The 23,243-nt window shown below is 45.0% G+C and overlaps 1 protein-coding gene across 50 annotated transcripts in view; it reads left to right on the top strand.

Annotated features, from left to right (window-relative positions):
* CDC42BPA (CDC42 binding protein kinase alpha) overlaps positions 1–22,582 on the top strand; it is a 320,030-nt gene extending 297,448 nt beyond the window's left edge. For 22 of the 50 annotated variants that reach the window (XM_072732749.1, XM_072732768.1, XM_072732778.1 and 19 more), the window contains 7 exons: positions 2,488–2,572; positions 4,647–4,770; positions 5,471–5,588; positions 9,954–10,139; positions 12,970–13,087; positions 18,070–18,227; positions 18,639–22,582. In XM_072732749.1, the coding sequence (XP_072588850.1) occupies positions 2,488–2,572; positions 4,647–4,770; positions 5,471–5,588; positions 9,954–10,139; positions 12,970–13,087; positions 18,070–18,227; positions 18,639–18,770 (921 nt within the window). In that variant the 3' untranslated portion in view covers positions 18,771–22,582. The remainder of the gene's footprint in view (positions 1–2,487; positions 2,573–4,646; positions 4,771–5,470; positions 5,589–9,953; positions 10,140–12,969; positions 13,088–18,069; positions 18,228–18,638) is intronic. The other 28 variants (XM_072732763.1, XM_072732780.1, XM_072732781.1 and 25 more) reach the window with 2 other exon arrangements.
* Positions 22,583–23,243: the final 661 nt, after the last annotated feature.

Raw genomic sequence — 23,243 nt, 5'->3', positions numbered from 1 at the left:
TTAACGTAAAATGCCAGCGCCATCTTCTACTTCTGGAGCTCTGAAGGAGAATGCTGTCATTTTTTCTTGTAACTGCTTTTTACATAATGGTATGCAGGCTTTAATCCTGAGACAGCTCTCACATGCTAGAGAGGTGTGATTAAACTTAGAACCAAAACTGTTTAAGCCTCTCATGATTTAAAAATAAAGGCTTTATATATTCCTAATAAAATATGATTTTCCCTTTAATATCTCCCTATGATAACAGAAAGAATTTTTACAGGTATAGAACAATTGTCTTGCATAAGTGAAGACTATCATTTCATACAGATATATAGCTTGTATCATCAATCAGGGGGCAGGGTTTAGAAGAATAGGTACAAGAAAGTAACACGTCATATTTCAAAATCTGCCTGGTTTTAAAGCACATCAGCAATGAAAACTCTTACAAATACTCCCACGTTATGTAAAGCACCTAAAATATGGCCCTCTGATTTGTATGTGGGCTGATTACATTTCATTTTTGAGTTTATTTTTATCATGTGAATTTTATGGTGTGTATGAAAGAATATGACCTTTGTGAAGCACAATAATTAACTGCTCGCTCATGAACCCACCTGCTAAACTTTAAGGCCAGAACATTACCAGTCACTCTCTCTACCTCCATCCTTTTCCCATATCCCATACCCCTGCCCCTCCCCAGAGAAAATCACTGTCCTGAATATGTAGGTATCATTGCTTTGCTTAAAATACAGAATGGATATGGGACATATTTAAATATTCCTAAACAGTTGTTTGGTTTTGTACTGTTCAGTTTGCTTGTTTTTGAGCTTTATGGAAATGTTATGTGTCATCTGCCTTGCTGTCTTCCTGCATACTCCAAGGTTCATCTGTGTTGTTCTCTGTGCTGTGGATAGCCCATTGCTTTTCACTACTATAAAAATATTATTTATTTATTTATTTATTTATTTATGATAGTCACAGAGAGAGAGAGAGAGAGAGGCAGAGACACAGGCAGAGGGAGAAGCAGGCTCCATGCACCGGGAGCCCGATGTGGGACTCGATCCCAGGTCTCCAGGATCGCGCCCTGGGCCAAAGGCAGGCGCCAAACCGCTGCGCCACCCAGGGATCCCCTATAAAAATATTCTGTTGAGAGACTAGATCACAGTTCATTTCTCTGTTCTCTGATTAGCAGACTTTGAATTACTTTCCAGGTTTTGCTACAGAGAATACTGATGCCTGTGTCTTTGGTTACATGTGCAGGAGTTTCTTTAAATCACATGTCTAGGAGCAGAATTGATGGGGCACAGGGAATGCAGGGGTTCAACTTTACAAAATAGTGTCACTATTTTCTAGAGTAATTGTACTAGTTCATACTTCCCCCAGCAGTACAGAGGAGTTCCTGCTGACCCACATCTTCTCTGATCTTGCCATTCTCAGAGTTCATAGTTTTACAGCCATTATATGGTCATAAAATGCTGTCCCATTGAAGCATGAATTTGCTTGTCCCTAATCTTTGTATGTTTATTCATCTCATTTTTGTTTATGTTTATTCATTCTTATTTCTTCTTCTGTGAAAACTAGTCATGCTTTTTGCTCCTTTTTCTATTTGACTGGCTTCTTATTAATTTGTTGAAATTCTTTATATATTGTAAATACTGAGTTAGTAAGGGGTGGGGTAAATCTCCATTTATGACCTACCCATTTTGATTGTGTATTTTACTAAACATTTGTTTTTATAAAATAACAATAACTTATTTTTTTACTGAAAACTTACTGTTATAATTTTTTTAGAATTTATTTAAATTTAAGTTAGTTAACATAGTGTATTATTATTTTCAAGGGTTATTGTTATAGATTCTAATGTCATTATATGTATCATTCTTATCTTTTAAGCTTATATTTTTTCTGTTAGGAAACTCTTTCCTAATTCAGGGTCATAAAGATAGGACCTTTATTCCAAAAGTTTAAAAGTTGTACCTGTTACATTTATGTCCTTAATCTCCATGGAGTTGTGTTTGATTCATGGTGTGAGGTAGGGACTCCATTCATCTACTCCATGTATGTGAGCAGTTTCTCTGTCAGCATTTACTGACAGCCTTCCTCTCTCCAGGGATACACAGTCTCATCTCTGTCGTATGTGGACTTATAGTTCTAACCACATTCATAAAGTGGCTGCGTTGATATCTTCATAGCATAATTATTTAGTCACTAATGGCCTTAAAAAGTCAATTAAAATTTAAATATATTTCTGCTTTATTTCCCCCAGAATATTCTTCCTTTAAAATGTTCTTATTATAACTTTTGTTCAAATTAGATAACTTTATACCCATTTCCCATCAGAATTAATGTTAATCTCTTCTTGGTTTTCTGAGAGAGCCATATTTTGAAGATGAAGGATTAATGGAAAGGCTCACTAGTGTGTGCTTTCTAAATAGGCCAGAAATTTTATTATTTCATTTGAAGGTTTTTGAAATACTAATTTTATTTTATTTTTTATTATTTTAGGTTCGACCCTTAAACAGTGAAGGATCATTAAACCTTTTAGGACTGGAGACAATTAGATTAATATATTTCAAAAATAAGATGGCAGGTAAGAAAACATTCATTAATGGGATAGCTTCCATGGGAATGTTCTCTCTAAGCTGACTGCCTAAGATAATCAGTAAGTGACAGAGACCAGATTTAAACTTGGGTTTCTCTTATTCCAAAGTCTATGATCTTGGCTACTATCATACTCACCTCAATGTATTAGGATAAATGTCTGCACAAAAAGGCAGTCCGTTTAATCTTGCATAACTGTATATACAAAATACTTGTTTCTGACCTACCTGTTATTTTCTGTGGAGTACTGAGTCAAGTCAAGAAAGTATAGTTGAATGTATCTTCTGTACTCTTGATACTATAAAACCTAACCCAAGGTGTGGCTCTAAAATTGTGAAAACTAATCAAGAGTTCTGATCGGGAACTTTAGGAATACCTTCTACCAATGCCTAGGGCTTCAAGCTTCTGAAGTGCTTGTGTTGGCACAGGCAAGGACCACAGAGAGGCAGGTTCAGGAGCAGCAGGAACAGGAGCCCCTGGGATGGGAGCTCTAGAGAGGACAAGGACCGTGTTCACAGTCACTGCTTGCCTTGCAGTTTGTAGCCAGTGTCTGCTCTTAGAGCTCTGGAGGTTACTGGTTTTACAGGCTGGTGGCTATAGGAGAGGTCCTACATAATAGGGGATATTCCACCAAGATTTGAGAAGGGAGATTCAGAATTTAGAAGTGATTCCCACTCAGTGATGGATTCACTGTGAAGCTAATGACACTTGAGCTTTACACTTCTCATCCCTAAGGGCCTGCACTTGCTTTTGCATCTTTTTCTTAGAGGAAGTCCAGGTATTTGTGTAGGATTGGCTCCACCCTGTTCTCATGGTGTATGGCTATGATGATCATAGAATATGTCCATGTCCCGGGTCGAGTTCGCAGGATGAAGCCTTTTTCCACATGTGTTCCCCATGCTCTCAGCTTTCTGCCCTGAGCTGGCAGTGGAGGCGGAGCTTAACAACAGAAGACCTGACCGAATTTCAGCAAAGGTGTCCTGTCCTCCGGAGAAGGAAGGGGCCCCACTCCCCAGAGGCCCTTTCTTTTTCTCTGTCTCACTCTGTCCCTCGTCTCTCAGGGACTCAGAGTGCTGCTGTGCCTCCTGGCTATCACCATAATCCACCCAGACCTGCTATGCACTCACCATTCTCAAATTCCAAAACTGTGTTTCCCCCATAGTTAAGAAAGCAAGCTGATGAAGCTACATTATTTCCATTCGAGAAGAACATTGCTTTCCGCTGATCACCTGCCCTGGCTTGCTTGTAGGCTCCTGCCCTCCTGCTTTTTCTCACTTCAGCTTTGTGGCTAGTGCGAATCCTTTTCTCCCATTCCTTATTTAGAGAATGGCATCCATTGTGTTGTGTGACTACAGCTGTCTATTTGATTCCTAGAGCATGTTCAGAAATTTCAGCTTGTCTGGGAAGCCCTTGGCTGACGGTTTTACTACTAGGTATTAAAATTGAAACTTGATGCAATACAATTAAGTATCATCACCTCCCCAAGATTAGAAGAGTAGAAATAGCAACAGTCTTACCTTTAGTGAAGGAAGCTGGTGGGAGCATGAGATTTTGTTCTTTCTCCACATCTGGCAGACTGGATCCTGCAAAGGAAATGTTTTATTATGTCAAAATAATTTTATTTATCATTTACATGAATAATTTACCATTTCTGCCTGATTGCTGTGCAGCTTCACGGGGGAAGCTTTTTAACCCCTTAAGCCTTGGAATCAGTGCTGAGGCAGGAGAAGACAATGTAGAGAGATGGGGCAGGGGAGCTGCAAAGTGACAGGACACTCAGGCAACTGTGTTTTTCTTTTTTTCCACTAAAATTGTATCATTTTATGTTAATAATCAAATAAAAGTGAAACTATACTTTGTAAGCTATGTTTAATTTTCTTATATCCCTGTTTACATATGTCCTGGCACATATGTAAATTATTTACTGTATCAACACACAGCTTTTAAAAATGAGAGTTATGTAGGTCCTATGACTGAATTGTTGGTACTATCTTGGAGATTAATGGATGAGAAGCATTTTAGGGCTTTAAAGAACATCACTCTTCTTCATATTTTTTTAACAGAAGGGGATGAACTGGTGGTTCCTGAAACATCGGACAATAGTCGGAAGCAGATGGTTAGAAACATCAACAACAAGCGACGCTTCTCCTTCAGGGTCCCAGAAGAGGAGAGGATGCAGCAGAGGAGGTGGGTGCGCGGCTTGTGCTCCCCGTCTATGAGTGCCGGTGCGACCTTGGGCCTACGTGGTGACAATACTGGTATTTGACGCGGAAGGCAGACTTGCTCTCTGAAAATCTGTCATGCATCTCTGGTGTCAAAACTGCAGTAATGAATATACTTCTCAGTGTAATTTTAATTAATACTCTCCACAATGTGAGTATGCATTGGATTAAAGTACCGTATTTTAATTCATTTCTCTGTGTATATGAAATACTTACAATTTTCTAAATATGGGCCTTTGTGTAATAATATAGACAGAACATATCTGCATGTAGTATACCTGTATAGTCTGTGGAACTTCAGATTATTCTCTTCATGAGCAAACAGCCTAAAGGCTTATAGTATTCCCAATCACATATAAAAACATCTCTAAAGTGTTATCAATTATTTTAAAAGACACACATAAGATGGTCAGAACTATCTGTAAAACAGAGCTTTGCTGTGTCAGTACTAAGTGAACCCTCTCTCATCAAAATGCACAAGATCTTTTATTTAAAACAAAAGTTTCTAAGTAAAGTTTTAATTGAGTGAATTTTATTATTCTGTCCTTATTGAACATGACTTCATGGTTTTATTTTTGTGAACAAATAAAGGATGCTTAATATTTTTCTAAAGTGATCCAGATAGATCACAGAAAAAGTATCTAAACAGGTGTTTTATCTTACAGAGAGATGCTACGAGATCCAGAAATGAGAAATAAATTAATTTCTAACCCAACTAATTTTAACCACATAGCACACATGGGCCCAGGGGATGGAATACAGATCCTAAAAGACCTGCCCATGGTAAGAGAAATGAAGCGGGAATGGGAACATGGTTACAAGTGGGACAGAGGGGGAGAAAGCGTACGTGTATGCTGAAAGCCATATGCAGACCAAAAAGGGTATGTTAGTATGATGATGAGACATTTGTGTCCATACATCACAGTATGTGTAAGGTGCATGATGATATATACCTGATGAGAAAAACTCGGCATTTGGGCATCTTTGAGAAACCAGACAGATCCAGTTCTTGCTTAGTTACACACCCCATAAACCTGTCCTATATCCAGACTTTACTGGTGGACTTCGAGAGGATCTGAACTGAGATTCAGAACTTGCTCATCAAATCTCTTAACATTTCACTATGTTTTAGCAATTCCACACAGATATCTGCACCCTGCCCCCGCCCCCACACACACACACAGAGAGCCATGTTAGGTTGGTCAGTAATGGTCACACCTGTTGCCTGGCGGGGCAGTCAAATTTTCCTCCTCTGCCCAGTTACAGACAAGCCGCCTGGTCCATCTTACACACGGAAGTACAACATAGGAAAACTTGTTTTTCACTTGAAGATTAGATTCTTGGACCCATTATGTTAAGAAAGAATATTAGTGGAATTAGCCAATTTTCCAGGCTCTCTTTATACTTAACATTTCAGTATTACGATACCTCAGCAAATTATTGAAACTTTAATAGGAGCCTCTGATCACTGGTGGTAGCATTAGATCTGTGAGTCTGGACCCAGAGCTCTTTCTAAGGGAGTCTGTCTCATTGCGCACGTTACCAGCTCTGCCGTGACAGGAAATGCAGGTGTCCATCACTGACAGGAAAAAATGCTAGGTAATAAGTTTAGTGTGCAGTCACATTTTCTGAAATAACCATTAAGCTTTTGAAGATAGTTCTGCATTTGTTCCACGGGGGGAAAAAAAAAAAAAAAACAGCCATTGAGTCTGAGTTCCTCTTTGTAAGTATCCCGATCAACCAGTTGACCCTGTTTATGAACATATACAGTGCTCTTTTTGTCCCCACCAAGGCATCCCGATGACCTAGTGTCATCCCTCCCATAGGGAGTTCAAATCATTAACAATAGCCATTTATCCTCCCAGAATGGAGATTTTCATTAGCTGTGCCAGATAAATAGAAATAAAGCGTGCAGAAAGATTACACATAGTAATTAAAACTAAGTAAAAAAAATCTAAGACCAACCATATTAAGTATTGAACTGTTAGACATACCTATCATATTTAAAACTTACACTGGTTTTTCATCTATTGCCTGGGAGTGAGATTTCAGATTTCTGTCCACTCTTTGCCCATTCTGAGCATGTGTTGAAAGTCCTCAGGCTGCTTTTCCTTTATTCTCAAGAAACATGGCATAATGTTCCATACAGTCCAAAGCCTCTGTCATTTGAGAGAGAATTTTTCCATTTTGATAAACATTGGAAATGTGAATAGCTTCTGTTTGATTGCTCAAGTGTTCATGTACAATTTTAATGAAAGTTTTTTTAATTTTGTTGGTAAATGGTTTTTCAACACCTGATATGTACTTCAGATTTTGGAGAGATACAAATCTTAAACATGAATATGTTGCAAAGCAATATATCAACAAATACAAAATTATTTCAGTAGTTAACAAAGTTTTAATAGGTATTACCCTTTTTAAATTAAAATTTTTTTCATTTGTGTTTCATTTTGGTGCACCAAAAAAAAAAAATATACACGGTGTTTTTTTTTATCTTCTGTATTCCCACAGCAAAATTATAAAGAATTTTTCTAAAAAAAAAATTTTCTATATATTCTATTATGTCCCAGAAATTACAATATTTTCCTTAAGGTGAAATAGTTTCAGGATTTCATAAAATATTTCTCTGCTTGGTAGTCTTCTGCCATCAAGTGAAAAACCAATTGCTAATGTTCCAAAATTTTTTCAGGCCTTCATATACAATAAGATGTAATCACCATATACACCCTGCATGAGCACCATAAAAAGAAATGTCAGGTTTCCAACATTATAAGGACTTGTATCTCAAAGCATCATCCCTCCTTACTCCACTGTTTCTCCCTTTCCCCTTTCCCCTCCCACCACATAAAGTAAAGGAAATCTCTCTTTTATTTATGTATATTTAATTCAAAATAAGGTCTGGTCTTAATTACTGAGTACAGCAAGCTCCAACAGCATCTCCCAAAGATTCTCCCCCACCTGACTCCAGGACACATGGGCTTCTGTGTTGGCCTTGTGTCCCCATTAGGCCTCTTGATTTTTAGCACTTCGTGTCACCAATTTTGCTGACCCGACAACTGCCTCATTGGCTCTCTTTGTCATTGATGCAAGTGCCTCTCTGTCCTAGAATGAAGTCCAGTTTTTAATGTTTCTTCCATCCCTTTCTTACCCTGTAAGCACTTTTGTATTTCCAGGACAAGAAGTTGGTATAAATTTTTTAAACCAATTTCTTTGCCTTAATTTTATTTTCACCTGGCCTTCTTCCCTTTACTAGCAGGGGACGTACAAGCTGGGGCTGTTTCTAGGCACCCATTTCATGACCTAACCAATATTTTTGATATATGGTCCACCCAGCCCCATGCTTGTCTCAGGGTAGACACTGGTAAACAACATGATAGTATGCACATCTGAAAAAAATTAGTTGTATGCATGCATGTACCTGTGTGTCTATATGTTTATTGAGAAATGTGTGATATTTTATTATGTTCTCAGATTTTAATCTGTTCTTTCCACTGAAATGGAATTATCTGTTTAAAGAACTGTTTCCAAAAATTAAGATAAATTAAATTCATCTATCATTTACATATGTAAAAAGAGCTTTCAGATCCCAAAGTTACATGTTATCATCGTGCAAAGAGCAGCATGTACCACAGACATTTTTTTGTTTTACTCATATCAGTTCTTTCCTGGGAAATACCTGCGAGCTTAGAGAGCTCATGGTTGTCTTCAGAGGCTTTTCTCTGCACTAAAATGATACTGAAAGAGGGTTGTTTGCCTCACGGATGTGCAAGAGACCATCGAGATGAGGGAGTCCTCGTTGCTTCCTTCTCTCTCCTGAGTCAGATATGAGCCCTCCTCACATGTGTCTTACTGAGAACACACGCAGTCAGTACGAGCAGCTTGCAGGACTTGAAGGACATCCTGCTTTAGCTTCTCCATTCCTGGTTGTCATTATTTTCATTAGTGGCTGCTGGCAAGAGAGGGCAGATTTTTCTCCAGTTGAATCCAGAAATACTATTTTACCTCCAGAAGATTTATTTTTGGCACATGACATTGTGCCTTTTTTCCGTCCCTAACATGGTTAACGAAGACCGCATTTCTAGCTTGAGGATCCCTGAGAGCTCTATCAAGTAATACTGCTTCATCAGGTCAAAGTTGCTTTGACATCACTAGTGTGTTCTTTTTGGAAATCACTTCCAAAAGCACTGGCTCATTCACATCTCTAAACTTAAACCAACATCTCATGTAAGAGTTTTTTTTTTTTTTTAAGTCTCCATAGTTTGCAAGATTTTGTTAATAAGCAAAGCTAGCTCATCCCAGCTCAGAAGGGCACATGTTCCACCAGGCTTCCCCCAAAAAATCCTTCCCCTCCAACTCCTGAACCCTGAAAATGCCCCTCAGAGAAGGCAGCTGGGTGTTGAGTGACGGCTCCCAAATTACTCAGAAGTCATTCTGACTGAAAAACTAGAGTCCTCCACGTGAAAAGCTTTTTTTTGTATCTTTAGTATTACGTTCTTTTATGTTTTAATACACCTAGACATTGAAGGGCAGATTTTTTTTGTGTGTTAAAAACAAACATGTCCTTCTGGATGTCTGAGTGGAGACAGGCTCTGAGAGGTCCACCTGTAATCAGGCTCTTCCTCACTCACTCACTGCTCCTGTTGGGGGAAAATCAGATCAGTGAAAGCAAACACATGTCAGAGCCTGTAAATACCAGGAAATGGTTTTAGGTTTTAGAGGAAACAGTTTCATAGCACTTCCAGCGAGAGGTTGGTTTTAGGTTTGCTCCTTGTTAACTTTCTTGTTTTTTCTGTCCTTGTTATTGGTATGTTTTTGCCATATTTTGATTCTATCACATAAGAAAATACTGAACTAAACTCTGAATGTCTCCTTGCACCTCCCAGAGTCCAGTTTCTGCTCATTTAATGATAGTAATAAAAGAGAATGATTTTATAAAATGAATGATCTTTTGCACATCGGCTGTTTCAGTTACTGGCAGGGGGATTAAAAAATTTAACTTTCTAAGTGAAAGTATTTCATGTAGGACTCAGTTCTGATGTGAGATATATCATTTCTTCTACATGCATGCCGTGTGAAATGTCATATATAATCAGTGAATCCATTTTCATGACCTTGTTACCTTTTTTCTTCTTTCTGTTGTTTTGATAGCCAGGCTTCCCTTATCCATCCCCAAATCATCACTCCGGTCTGATCTCCTCTCCGATCAACTTTGAGCACATCTATCACATGACTGTTAATTCTGCTGAAAAATTTCTCTCTCCTGATTCCATAAACCCTGCATATTCCCCGTCTCTGCGCTCTGTCCCCGGTACACCAAGCTTTATGACTCTGAGGGTATGGACAGCTGAGTCAGGTGTTAACTCCACTAACCGTGTGCGGACCTCCTATACCTGGCTTGATAAGTAACACTGCTGAGGGTGGTGCATTTTGTGACTGACTCTTTCCTTTGGCCTGTTTCTCTTTTGCCAAACCTCTGTATCCTCCTCCTACTCTTCAAGCTCTAGCTCGTTTCTTCTTTTGAGGAAAAGCATGAAGACTGGGGAGGATTTCACTTTTAGTTTTTTGTTTTTTTTTTTTATTTTATTTATTTATTCATGAGAATACACAGAGAGGAGAGAGAAGCAGAGACACAGGCAGAGGGAGACGCAGGCTCCATGCAGGGAGCCCGACGTGGGATTCGATCCCGGGTCTCCAGGATCGCGCCCTGGGCCAAAGGCAGGCGCCAAACCGCTGCGCCACCCAGGGATCCCTCACTTTTAGTTTTTAAACAGTATTGGAGAGTTTTTTATGTTTAATAGATGATTTCCCCATCACAATTTTCCCTTTACAGATACCATCGTTAAAAATAGCCCCTGCATGGGCCTTTATTTTGTTTAAACAAACAAAAGAGGTCTCCCAGAATATCTTAATTTTTTATAGCTCATTAGACTAGAACCAGTTCAACTCAGAGAAAATTTTTTCATTTAGTGGCATTGAGGTCTGTGATAGGGCCTAGCCACAGGCCTTCTTTCCACAATAAACCCCTTTTTGAAAAGCTTAAAAATCTCCCAGGTAAAAATTATAATAGTATTAATGAGTAACAGGAAAGTTTTTTAAAAAAAGATAATCTCACTAGTCGAGGTGCTGCTATACCTTTAATTTCAGCCAGGATCCGAGATATGACAACTAAATCAGAGAGAAAACAAACACAGAGTGGCTGCATTGGGAAGGACTTTGTTCTCTCCTCTCAGCCCCTGCAATTTGGCCTGACATCCTGGAATCCAGTGGCCTTGCCATGGCTGGAGAGCTGGTGGCCATTGAAGCAGATTACCCATGCTTCCCTCAAGAAATACACGCTTAGCTAAGTCCTCAGGAACATTTTCTCAAGTTCACTTTACAAACAAGACACTCAGATTCCGTCATGTATACCCATGTCCCACAGCGCCCCTGACTTACTAGCAAAACAGTAGCACCAATTTTTTATTTGCATAGAAAACTAACCATAGGGTATGAAGTTTATTTTTGTGTTTTTGTTTGCATTATGAAATTACCCTAAATTATGTTTGAAAAGTCATTGACATTAAACCATAATGTCATTTAAACATCTTATTTAACAAAATAAGATGAACGATGATAAAAACAAGCCTAAGTTTGCCTGGTAACATTGCAGGGAGTGCGTTCCAGAGGACTATTGTCTAAATTAATCGGTCAAGAATTTTTCCAATGAAAGAGGACAGAGATGTCCTGTAAGTCAGTCCTCTGCAAGTAAAAACACTGCCGTCAAAGTTTTCCCCTGATCTGAAATGTATTTGCGCCCAAAAAAGCCCAGCAAAGCTGGTTTCCTGTCACTTTAGACTGACGTCAAACTCCAGCTGAATGAATGGTAAACTGTTCCATTGTGGGTTTTTTCTCACAAAATATTTCTTCTGTGTGTAGTCTTTGATTATTGCACAGCTGGTATATTTTTACAGGCTTCATTTAGGCCATTTATTCTAGGCTAGGTTTGTTCTATAGGAAAGGACACCCCCCCCCCCCCAGGTATCTTATGGTTTACAGCAGAAACAATAAGAACTGGAAGGTTGAAACTGATCTTCCCATCTCTTTTGATCTTTCCTTTGCTGCACTGTTTGCCTGTCACCATGTCTTAGAGGGTTGCTTCCCTACGCCTGAATGTTAAAATGCTGGTGCTGTTTCAGTTTTGATCATTTTATTTTCTTAGAGAAAAAAAAGGGGAAAGCATTTGCTTTGAACAAATAACACACTAAGAATTAAGTGGACTTTGCAGATTCGATATGTGGACCAAAATGGCAGTGGTTGGCTCTGCGGCCCACCAGCCCACTAACTCAGCTGGCGTGGCTGCTCAGAATGTAGGATCTGGAGTTCTTCACGCAGTATTAGTGCGTGTTTCCCTGATTGCCAACCTTGGCCTGACGTTGGTTGTTTTGACACAACCTTCTCTCAGGAGTCAGCCAACCCTCTTTCTGGTCTCACAGGTTTGGGTTCTCAGTCAACTTCAGATAGCTCTTACTAGTAGCCTCCTCTCTCACTGTGTATGACTTCCAAGGTACCCAGTGGCCCACTTTTCTACCTGGAGCCCCAAAACCATTCCATAATGTGATAGAAAACTTCCCAAACCAGAGTTGCCTGGTGAGATTGCTTCACCCCGGTTGTGGTTGTGCCAGATGTGCCACAGTGCTGCTCACACAGCACATTCTGTATCATACTGTAAAACATCTGCTGGCTGGAGAAAAATAGACTCTAAATTGACTTTGCTCCAAGTGGGCTCATTCTCTTCAGCTAATGGAGTCATCCTAATAAAAATCTCGTAGTATGTAGTAAATGCTTTGTCTCATTATCTGCAAATGTCCGTGTAATTCTGAGCTTCGCTGTCACTTCTAACCATGTAACTTTTACTCACTGTTCTCACAACAAAGAGTATTCTTATTTGCCAATAACCATCTCAATCCATACAAGGATGAGCACTTATCCTTGACTGGGGTGAGGTTTGCTTCCATTCGGGTTCAGTACTTCTGGGGGCAGAAGGGATTATATAGTCTCTTCCTTGTTCTGTATCACTCTGTTCTGTATCATTTCTTTGCTAAAATGCAAGTGAAAAATAGACATCTCTGCTGAAAATCACTCTCTCTCTCTGGCTGAAGAGTTTTCCTCTGTGTTTTGTTTTTAGAACCCTCGGCCTCAGGAAAGCCGGACCGTGTTCAGCGGCTCAGTCAGTATTCCATCCATCACTAAATCCCGCCCTGAGCCCGGCCGCTCCATGAGCGCCAGCAGCGGCCTTTCGGCAAGTGAGTGCTGCCCTGGGTGCCCCTGCTCTGGCCTCGTCCATGCATGCATGCTCTGGTGGCCTGCTGGGTAGGAGGCCAGGAAGCATGGGTGCACTGTGTTTAGCAAGTGATCGTGGGGTCCTTTTCGAGTTCCCAGTCCATCCTGGAGACAGATGCTTAACACCTCAGTCTGTGATGATAGATGCCCCAAAGGAAATCAACAGGGCACCATGACAGAGTAACAAGCAGGGGGCTATTAGGGGTGATTCACACTGAGATTCATTAGGAAGGTCACGGGCCTACCCTAGGGTTGATGCCATGTTTTAGTCACTTTTGATTGATTCAGAGGTGGCCAGTGTGGCTATCTGGTGTAGTAGTCAGGGAGTGACCCCAGACATAAAGCACAAGTGGTATAGGCAACAGTCAGATCAAACAGAGACTTGCAGAGCAAGCAGAGACATTTTTATTAGAAATACAACAGGAAGCCTCTGAAAAATTTAAGCATGGAAGGACCTTTATCCAATTCACATTTTTAAAAAACCTCTCCAACTGCCAAATGGAGACTGGATACAGGGCAAGAGTGAAAGTGTGCCTCCTTGTAGGGCTCAGAGTGGCCAGCAGGAGTGACAGGGCCTGGGGGACAGCGGTGGAGGAGAAGGGAAGGCGACAGGGAGCCACTCAAGGGTGAAAACAGTGAGGCTTGGCAGGGCATTAGTTGTGGGAGGTGAAGGAGATGGAAGAGTAACAGGTGACCCTCAGTTTCCTGTGGGAACAGTGGGTGCCAGGGTCTGGAATGGCTGGCAGGACATGAGGAAGGAGACCGGGGACACATGAGCAGGATGGCACTCGTCATTCATCCAGTGACCATCCAGGAGACAGCAAGTCTTCTGCTGGGGCACTGGGGCACTGTCATATGCAATCGAGCACCTGCTTTCAGGTGGCTCGCTTGCTGTCTTTATTGGCAGCTTCTCTCCTTCCACCCCGAACCTCGGCACCACTGGTCTTCTACTTCACACAAAGCCCTGCGCTCAGGGGCCACGGAGAGAAAACTCTGCTCCACACTGGGCTTGTCCCCCTATAGTCAGAGCAACTTCAGAAGCCAGGGCGTGGGGGGTGTCAAAAGGTACTGTTTGTCCCAGGAAAGGTTCAGGGATGCTAGCAGCTGCCAGCCTCAGAATAAGAGGAGTGCAGAGAGGCAGTATTTGATCATGACAATGAAATGTCTCGAGTCCGCTGAGATCTTTAGGAGTTCCTGGATCACAAACAGCGAGCTAAATTGTTAGACAATCGGCACTGCTTCTGACTCAGGGAAGACTGTTTGTAGCCAAGGGCTGCTTTTCTGTCCGTTTTGCAAAAGTAGCTTGACATCGGCCTAGAGGTTGGAGGTTGTACGTGCAAGGTGCCACCAGAAGTGCATTCCAATTGTGTCAAGCATAACCTTAACAAGACCTCTCACCGTGCCCACAGCTGGTCTCTGGGGGCACGAGCTCACATTCAGAAATCGTCAGTAATCATATCTGAATACAACTTCTCAGTCAGAAATCGTATCTGTTGCCTCCCGTCCTTGAACAGTAGATATCTGAGAGGCAGTCTCCTGCTGTGGATCCAGTTTGTTGTGTCTGCAGCAGACGTTGGAGTCAACCCTGCTCTGTGCTGCCTGTTGCTTCCACGCCCTGGCGATACAGAGATGGGGGCTAGTATAGTAGTTACTTCTCGTGCAGAAAGTGGTACCCTGAAACTTAGATCGAAACAATGATCGGGGGTGCCTGGGTGGCTCAGTCAGTTGAGCAGCTGACTCTTGGTTTCAGTTCAGGTCATGTTGTCAGGGTGATGGGATGGAACCTGCTTGGGATTCTCTCTCTCCTTCTCAAAAAAAAAAAGAAAGAAAAGAAAAGAAAAGAAAAGAAAAGAAAAGAAAAGAAAAGAAAAAAGAAAAACAATGATCCTTGATCATCTCTGTCCGTTTCTAAGGGTCAGGGATCTGGGAGCGGCTGAGCTGGCTGACTCATGTCAGGGTCCCCATGGCTGTGGCTGGAGCGAGAGCCAGCCAGCCTCTCGTGCAGCTGTGGTTGGGGACTGTGTTCCTTACTATGTAGGCCTGTCTCTATGGTCCCTGAATGTCCTTGTGCCATGGTGGTTGCTTCCCCCAGAGCAGGTAGACAGAGAGGCAGGTAGATGGAAATGGCAACATTTTTATAAGCTCTTCTCTGGGGAGACCCCACCCCTCTGTGGTGCGCTGTAGAGTCCTCAGACTACCGGCAGGTGTAAGCCCCCAGAGGGGAGGCTCCCATGCATGGGGCTTTCAGCGTCAACTTCTGACCCTTTGTCATTGCCTCCTTAGAGCATCGCTGCCCTGGGTGCAGGGCCCTGACAGTGAAAAATCTAGCCAGTTGGAAAAGTAATAACCATTTTATTTTCTTTTTATTAATGCTGGCTACATAAATAGTGGATTTACATTATAATTAAGTTTTCAAGATTTGAGATGCAAAGAGAGTATTACAGCATTAACAGTTGTGTATAATCCCTGCTCCAAATATATATATGTATACACACACACACGCACGCACAAAAGGAATCTGCTGTATAATATGTTACATTCCCAGCAAGATCTGGACAACACCCACAAACAGATCAGTATTTATACAGCCAAATTCATGAGCTGTAAATAGATAAGCTCTCTAGTCAGCCTCCAGTTAGCTCAGATTAGGTTTGCCACCGCATGAGTTCACATCAAGCTTATGAAAACACTTTCCGTCTTCAGGGCTTTGGTTTTACTGAACATCAGGTAAAGATGGGCCCTGTAATGGAAGGCTGTGAAGGGCCCGGGGCCGCCACCTCTCAGGAACCCATCAGGGGTGCTGTCCTTGAGATCCTTAGGGAGAAGGCCCTCCCAGGAATTCCAAGGGGCTTCTTCTGTGTCAGGTGCCACCTCCTGGCTTTCAGAAGAGTCCAGGTCATGTGAGAAGTTTCCAGAAGGTTCCAGAAGGACAGCCAGCTGTGAGAGACACAAGAAGTAATAGAGAACCCTGTTGTCAGTCTCCACAACCAAAAGCACAGATCTTTCAGAGCCAGAATCAGGATGGCTTCACGATGCAAAGTGGCTCCGTCCCGGTCCGTCCCAGTCTCCCCGAAGAGGAAGACCCACTCCTGTCAGCCGCCGACTCACAAGGGAGCCTCACCTCTCCTGAGGTCATGCAGAGTTAGAGACCTTGCTGCCCAAGCCCCAGAGCCATCAGCCAGTGCTCCTTAGAGGAGGCTGTGCCCAAGGACATAGTCTCAGCTGCACTGCTGGCCTGTCACAGCAGCCTTGCTTTAATGTGTTAAGATTGGAGTGGTCCACTGTGACTTTTCTTTGAAAGGAACATTGCCAAAGTTCGTTCTTAAAAAAAGTGTACATCACGGAGGTGGCATGAATTTCTTGTGTTCTATAAATGGCACTCGAATGAAGGCAAGGAGACGGTTAAGAAGAAGGTGCAGCCTGGAGAGACCCCCCCGCGAAAGTGCACCTTGCACTCTTGGGAGTGTGGGCCCCACTATGCACTTTCTGCCCCTGGGGTGCAGGCCCCACGGTGTGCCTTCTGCTTCTGGGGTTTTCCATGTACCCGGGGCTAAGCTGTTCCCATAGAAATCCCATAAAGCAGAAATTAGGCATTATCTACAGGTAGAAACAGAGACCCAGGTAAAGAAGGTACTTGAAGTCACATGGTTAATAAGCACAGCCACAGAAGCCTCTGGTGCTTCAGATGTTCTCTTCAGAATAACAAACTTTTATAAAAACAACGTACTGGATAGTTTCCGTGGCCCTGAAGCAACAGGGAATTGGAATGAGTTAGCCTTTGGGAAGGTGGTGACCCAGGGGCCCAGAAGAGCCACCTCCAAGGAGCAACGAGCACCCTCATGGCGACCATGAAGATCAGTGAGTGGCTAGTGAGTGACCCCTGCAGCAAATGGGGTGCTGGGGGGGCAGGTTCCAGGGTGCAGGAGGAGGGCCCCCCCCCCGAATCCTCCCAAGAGGTTCCAACAAGGAAGCCTGAGGTTCTGCTGCTGTGGGTCAGTGACAGGTCCAGGCTGGGGCATCTGTAAGCTCCCCAACACGGGACAGGGGTGACTCTGGACATGTGGGGGGCCTAGAGCACATTCCCAGGCTGATGAAGACTTTGTGTCTTCATCGTCATGAGGTGCCTAACACAGTCGTCTTTGATGCTCTTACAGAATTCTTAATGTAAAACCACTAGATTGGGATTTTTTCTGGGGGGGGGGGGAGATTTATTTTTCAACCAGCAGCAAGTGGAAACAGTCATAATCTGTATCTTATATGGACAAGTCAGCAGTCTTTTCAGTCCAAGTGGTTTTAATATGGAAGCTCAGCAAGATTAAAATGTTTTTTAGGAAAAATACTAAAGAAGAAGGAATGGGACACCCGGGTGGCTCAGTGGTTGAGTGTCACCTTTGGCTGAGGGTGTGATACCAGGATGCTGGGATCGAGTCCCACATCGGGCTCCCCGCAGGAAGCCTGCTCCTCCCTCTGCCTGTGTCTCTGCCTCTCTCTATGTCTCTCATGAATAAATACATAAAATATTTTTTAAAACAATAAGGAATACCAAGAGCTTTGAACAAGTAGGAACAATTCCCCAGTATTTCCGAGGGTTTTGTCTCCATCCTCCTCCCTCCAAATGGTGCTGGTCCCTCCTTTAGGTGCCCCCACTCTGACACTGAACCAGAGTGTGATTTTCAGGAAGCTCACCTTTTGTAGCCCAGGCTTCTGGGCCTGCGGGATGGATGCAGGATAGAGATGCTCTCGGGTTCCTCACTCTGTATGCAAATCCTTTAGCAGTAAGGTGCTGGGTGCTCCAGCACTTAACAGACCTCAAGAAGGCTGCCCCTCACCGGCTGGCCCCCCATGGGTTACCGGCTCACCACCACCGCCCTCCCAGGTCAACACACTTGCACAGGGTGTTCTCTTGTCCACCTGTGTGAGGTCTGACCTCAGTGCTGTCCCGTAGGGTCATCTGCACAGAATGGCAGTGCATTAAAGAGAGAATTCTCCGGAGGAAGCTATAATGCTAAGTGGCAACCCATGCCCTCCCCATCAGAGGGCTCCTTGTCTTCCGGAGGCATGGACCAGGGAAGTGACGCCCCAGCCAGGGACTATGACGGAGAGGTGAGTGGGGTGTGGGCAGCAACTGTGTCTGTTCTGGAGAAGTCGTGTGTTAAACAGATTCACACACTCACCGCAGGGATGCCACCACCTTAAGAATGGCCTCAGCTGTAGTGAGGGCAGGTTTGGGGAGGCCTGATGTGGCCAGTCACCCAGGCTACACACTGCAGTTTTGCAGAGATGTTCTAATAGCTTTTGTGTGAAAGTGACCCACATTTCCAAAGGCCTGCAGGAAGGGCTGTGAACGCTTGTCATATTCCATGCCCTTTATTGGGCTCAGAAAAGGGACCTCATTACTGACCCTGGACCAGTCACTCAGTTATTTGCTCTAGGTGCCTGCAGGTCACCTGTGGGGGGCAGCACTGAGCCCATGCCAGTCCTTTGCTTCTCACTACTGTCTTCTCGGGCCTACAGGACTCGGATTCTCCGAGGCACTCCACAGCTTCCAACAGCTCCAACCTCAGCAGCCCGCCCAGCCCAGTGTCACCTCGGAAGACCAAGAGCCTGTCCCTGGAGAGCACCGACCGTGGGACCTGGGACCCGTGACCCTGACCGGCTCCGGCTCCTCCCTCTCAGCCCCCTCTGCTGCCCTGTCTCCACGTCAGTCCCCTACCCCTGCCCAGAAGGCCCAGGGCCTGCTGCAGGAGCAGAGTGGGGGCTCGGGACAGTGACATAGTTCTTGCAGCCCCTGCCCCACTCTGTGCTGCCCTCCCCCCACACCCCCTCTGCCCCCACCATGCTCCCTCCACTTAACAGCAACAGCCCTAAAGGCAGACTCACTGAGCAGCTTCGAGGACTATTGATTCCATTTCCTACACTTAGAGTTGCTTCCCATCATCGTGTCCCCTCCCCAAAGGTAGCTCAAGTAGACGGAGGCCCGGCAGATCTGTTCCCACTGCAGAGTCGTCCCGTCGTCCCGTCGTCCCCACTGCCCCCGGGCCATGCACCCAGCCGCCTGCCCCCTCTTCCCCCCCTGCGCCCACAGCCAGTCGACCTGATCGTTGCCAGTAAATCCTTATCCACTACAACAGTGCATATTTTACTACAATACAGAGTTTAAGTACACAAATGTAGAGGTTAAATACTGAATGTACATAGTAAAAAGCATCTTGTATTCAACAAAGATGGATTCCTATATAAGAGAGAGATCATTTAATTTAAAGAAATGTGTTGTTTCTTGTCTGTTTTCCAGCTAAGTGATTTCAAGGGTAGGAAGGCCTCACGCTGATGTTCGTAGACATTCGTAGACATTGGTAGCCGGAGAGGGAGACAAGACAGTTCCCTGTGGTCGGGCCACAGTCCCCCGGGGGCTTCAGGAAGACATTCTGAAAGCCCGTCTGGCTTCTCTGGGCTGTGGCCTGCACTGAAGACTTAACCCTGGAAGCTGCCTCAGTGGCAGCAAAAAACACTTCCACGTCTTTCACTAGCAGTAGAATTCAAACCACACTCCTCGGTTTTTATTGTATTTTGGTATCTTCTGCAGAAGAATGTAGAAATGCAGTCTTGTCACCTCCTAAGTCCTTCTACTGAAAGCACGCAAGGGATGGCACGGCCTCCGAGGGTCCTTACCCAGGTTCCTGGAAGTGCTTTCCCCCGGGCTAAGCCCGCTCCCCCCCCCCACCCTCCGGTCCCTGGCTGGACTCCTTGGGGGAAGCCTGAGAGTCTAATTACCAAATAATAGAAAACCTGACATGCAAGAACTTGAACAGCCTTAACCAAATATGCTTTCCCACCCCTGGGGGAGAACAGAACTGCTCCTAGAGCCGGGCAGGTGGGGCCATGGCAGGTGCAGCCGTGGCCCTGGCCCTGGCACTACGGTCCGGGCCCCTGGTGGAGCTGCTGCTGTTCCAACCACCCAGGAGGCGAATGCACAGCCCCAGGGGCTTCGGATCTTCCCGAGTAGTTCATCAGTTAAGCACATGAGCAGAGAAAGAAATAAAAGTATCTCATGGAAGTGAAGAGAATCTGGCTCTCTTACTTTTTATCTAAATTTTTCCTAGAACCGGCAGCGAGATTTCCTCCTCTTTTTAAACCGCAGTTCCCGAGCACCGTGACCCCCGTGGCACATAGTCCTCTGCGGAGCTGGGACCCGGTCCAGGCTGCCGCTGCTCTGAGACATGCCCGATGCTCGGTGAGGGAACAGAGGCCCAGTGGAGGCCAGCTGCTGACGATTTGCTGCACACAGGGGCACGAGCCACCACACAGTTCTCCTCTCTAAATCTTTTGCTGCGGGGAAAGACGTGTCATGTGAAATACCCCTGGACATCCCTGTGTCAAGGACCAGGCCATGAGTGGTTCCTGCCCTGGGACCCAGTTGCCCTGGGAACTCAGCACTTCCCAGCAAGGACGGAGGCCCCCAGCCAGTGGCTGCCTCCCACCCTCCCGACCCTCCCTTGGCTCTCACTTCCCTCCCCCGGGCCAGGGGTCACAGGACTCCGCACTACGGCATTAGTTTGTAGCTTCGACAACTACGTGAATTGGTGTGGCCTGTAGGTGCTTATTTTGTAAAGGATGCTTTTAGGGTCAAAGTGTCACCCTCCCTGCGGTCTGGACAGCAGTTCAGGGAGTCACCACAGGGCAGAGGAGAGAGACCCTGGAGGCAGTGGTGACCCGGGGACCTGCACCCTGGCACTTCCGCGTCTTCCCTCGGCAATCTGAGGCCGTGTAGGTCAGTTCTGAGCAGGACAAGTTCCAACAGCTGTCCTGTTGGGAATGGGGAAACACTGCCACAGGTGATAGTTTAGGGGGGCGGGTCTTCCTGAGATAATGATCCTTCAGGGCTTAGGGCTTACCCCACACGCAGATATGAAGCAATTACCCTCAGAAGCTTCTGAGAAGAAGGATCTGAAAAGACAGGATGGGATCCAGGGAAACAGAGGGACCATTCAGAGGGCTCAGGAGGAAGGACTGCTGCCTGAAGCCCTCCTTTGTTCTCTTGCAAGACCTTTGAAAAATGCATATGGCAGCAGGAACACATTTCACAGTAGGAAGGACAGATCAGTGGGGCATTTCTGGAATAGTCTGTATGTGTTGGTATTTTGGTGCTATGTCCAGCCAATTTGTTGTCTATCCTGGAATTCTAATTTAATCTCGTGTGCTTTGGGTATAGAAAAATCATCCAGCATATACAGATCTCTTTCCTTTTGCCAAAAACAAAAGCCTTCCTCCTTGTCAAACGATTAGTAGATTTCACGTTTGTAGTTCCGGGCACATGCTCCCCCTTCAGCCAGGCAGGCCCGTTTCCGGGAGCACAGTTTGAAGGCTCGGAGCGGGAGATGCACAGGCCCCCATGCTTCTTGTCCCCAGGCTTCTGGGACAAATCTGAAATCCCTGTTCTGTTGACAGCAACAGCCTGTCATTCCTGTCTGGCTCTCGGCCTCTCTGCCTTCCATATGGTTAGAGTCATGTCATTTTGTTACTTAGTGGCCACATCTATTTCTGTGGAAGACAGGTTGCATTTAAACCGACTCTCCGGTATCTGCCTAGAAGAGCCGGAGGGGGCGCAGGCAGACATCCCAAGCAGCCCAGTAGGGCCACGTGTCAGCCCGTAGTGGTGGTCACGAGCTCTGTGGCCTCCCGGCTGAGCAGGACCCCGAAAGCTCCCCATCCCGGCTTTGGCCGGAGCGACACTCTCGGCAGTGGTCGGACCTGGCCGCTGCCCGGGTCCACGGGGCCCTGCGTCCCTGGCTCCCTGCCCGGCCCAAGTTCGTACAGGTGAGCTGCAGGACATTCCACCGACCCTGTCAGGCCTCTTTCCTTGTTAGGACTTTAATGATCACTCAAGTGAGATCCTCTGCAGAGTCCTGCTGGAGAGGAGGGCTGGCTTGCACGGGCGCCGTCCACCCCTTGGCGCAGGCCGGCCCCGCCCTCCTTCCCAGGGAGGACAATCGCCACACACAGGAGCCACGTCACTTATGAGGGCCGCTGAACAACAAACCTGGAAATTTCATGAAAACAAAATGACCTGCCTTGTTATTTGATAGTGTAATATCATTTATTTTATAAATTTTTAGGGTTTTTTCTCATTGTAATATTATTGTACAGTTTTGCATGGCCTAGGTGTAATCATTTTTTTGTTTAGAATATAATGCTGACAAATGTGTGTATGGAAGGGAAAAAGATGCTTTGGCCTCTCCTCTTTATTGACTTTTGTTTGGTTTTACACCCTCAATGTCTTATAGGAGGAGGTTTATAAGCAATTCTCTGCTACCAGACAATGGTGTGGATTCTTTTGCACAGAAATATTTAAGGTGGGATAGTCAAAAATGTAACAAGACTCCTCACCAATATTTTATGTTGGTATCAATATTAACCAGAATTTGATGTATTGCAATAAAACAGGGAACTGTTAGACCTGACGGTCTTGTCTTTCTTTTCCTGATTGCAAGGTCTGAGCGATGGAGGAAAGGTGACTGACTCCTCATCTTGCTAGATCCTGCCTCCTGTCGTCCCCGTCCTCATCCCAGCGTGCGCCTTAGCCTGCAGAAGGATGCGGGATTAGTTTAACCAGGGACTTTGCAAGTTCGCCCTGTAGCTCAGGTAAGGGTGGCTGTGAACGAGGCCAGGCCTGTCGGCGGCCTCTGTGGCCCCCTCCGCATGCACCTGCCACGCTGGGACCCCCTGTGCGGCCGGGTTTCCGTCCCAGTTGTCACTTCTGACTGTACAGACCTGGGGGCTGCCTGGTGTATCCGCTGTGCTTGTGATCCTGAGTTGGTTAGAATGGCACATCTGGGGACACCAGGCAGCCTCAGGGCCTTACTAAGGAAATCTGAAGCCCCTCAATCCCCCACCCCCAGTCCTGTTCACATGCAGCGGACAGCAGCTGATGTCCCTGGCAGATCCTGGGTGTTGCCACATCTGACCCTCTGTCTCACCCAAGGGGCGCTATGCTCTGGGGGAGCTCCAGGCTTTCTGTAAGAGGCCGGTGAGAGGGTCAGCTCTGCGGGCTTATGTGGCCACTGTGTCCCCAGATGACTTGCCCATAGACAGAGGGCCCCACATGGCCACAAATTGCAGTCT

The sequence above is a fragment of the Vulpes vulpes genome, chromosome 13 (genome assembly GCF_048418805.1).
Source record: "Vulpes vulpes isolate BD-2025 chromosome 13, VulVul3, whole genome shotgun sequence".
Lineage (NCBI taxonomy): Eukaryota > Metazoa > Chordata > Mammalia > Carnivora > Canidae > Vulpes > Vulpes vulpes.
This window is presented reverse-complemented; position numbering and strand designations above follow the sequence as displayed.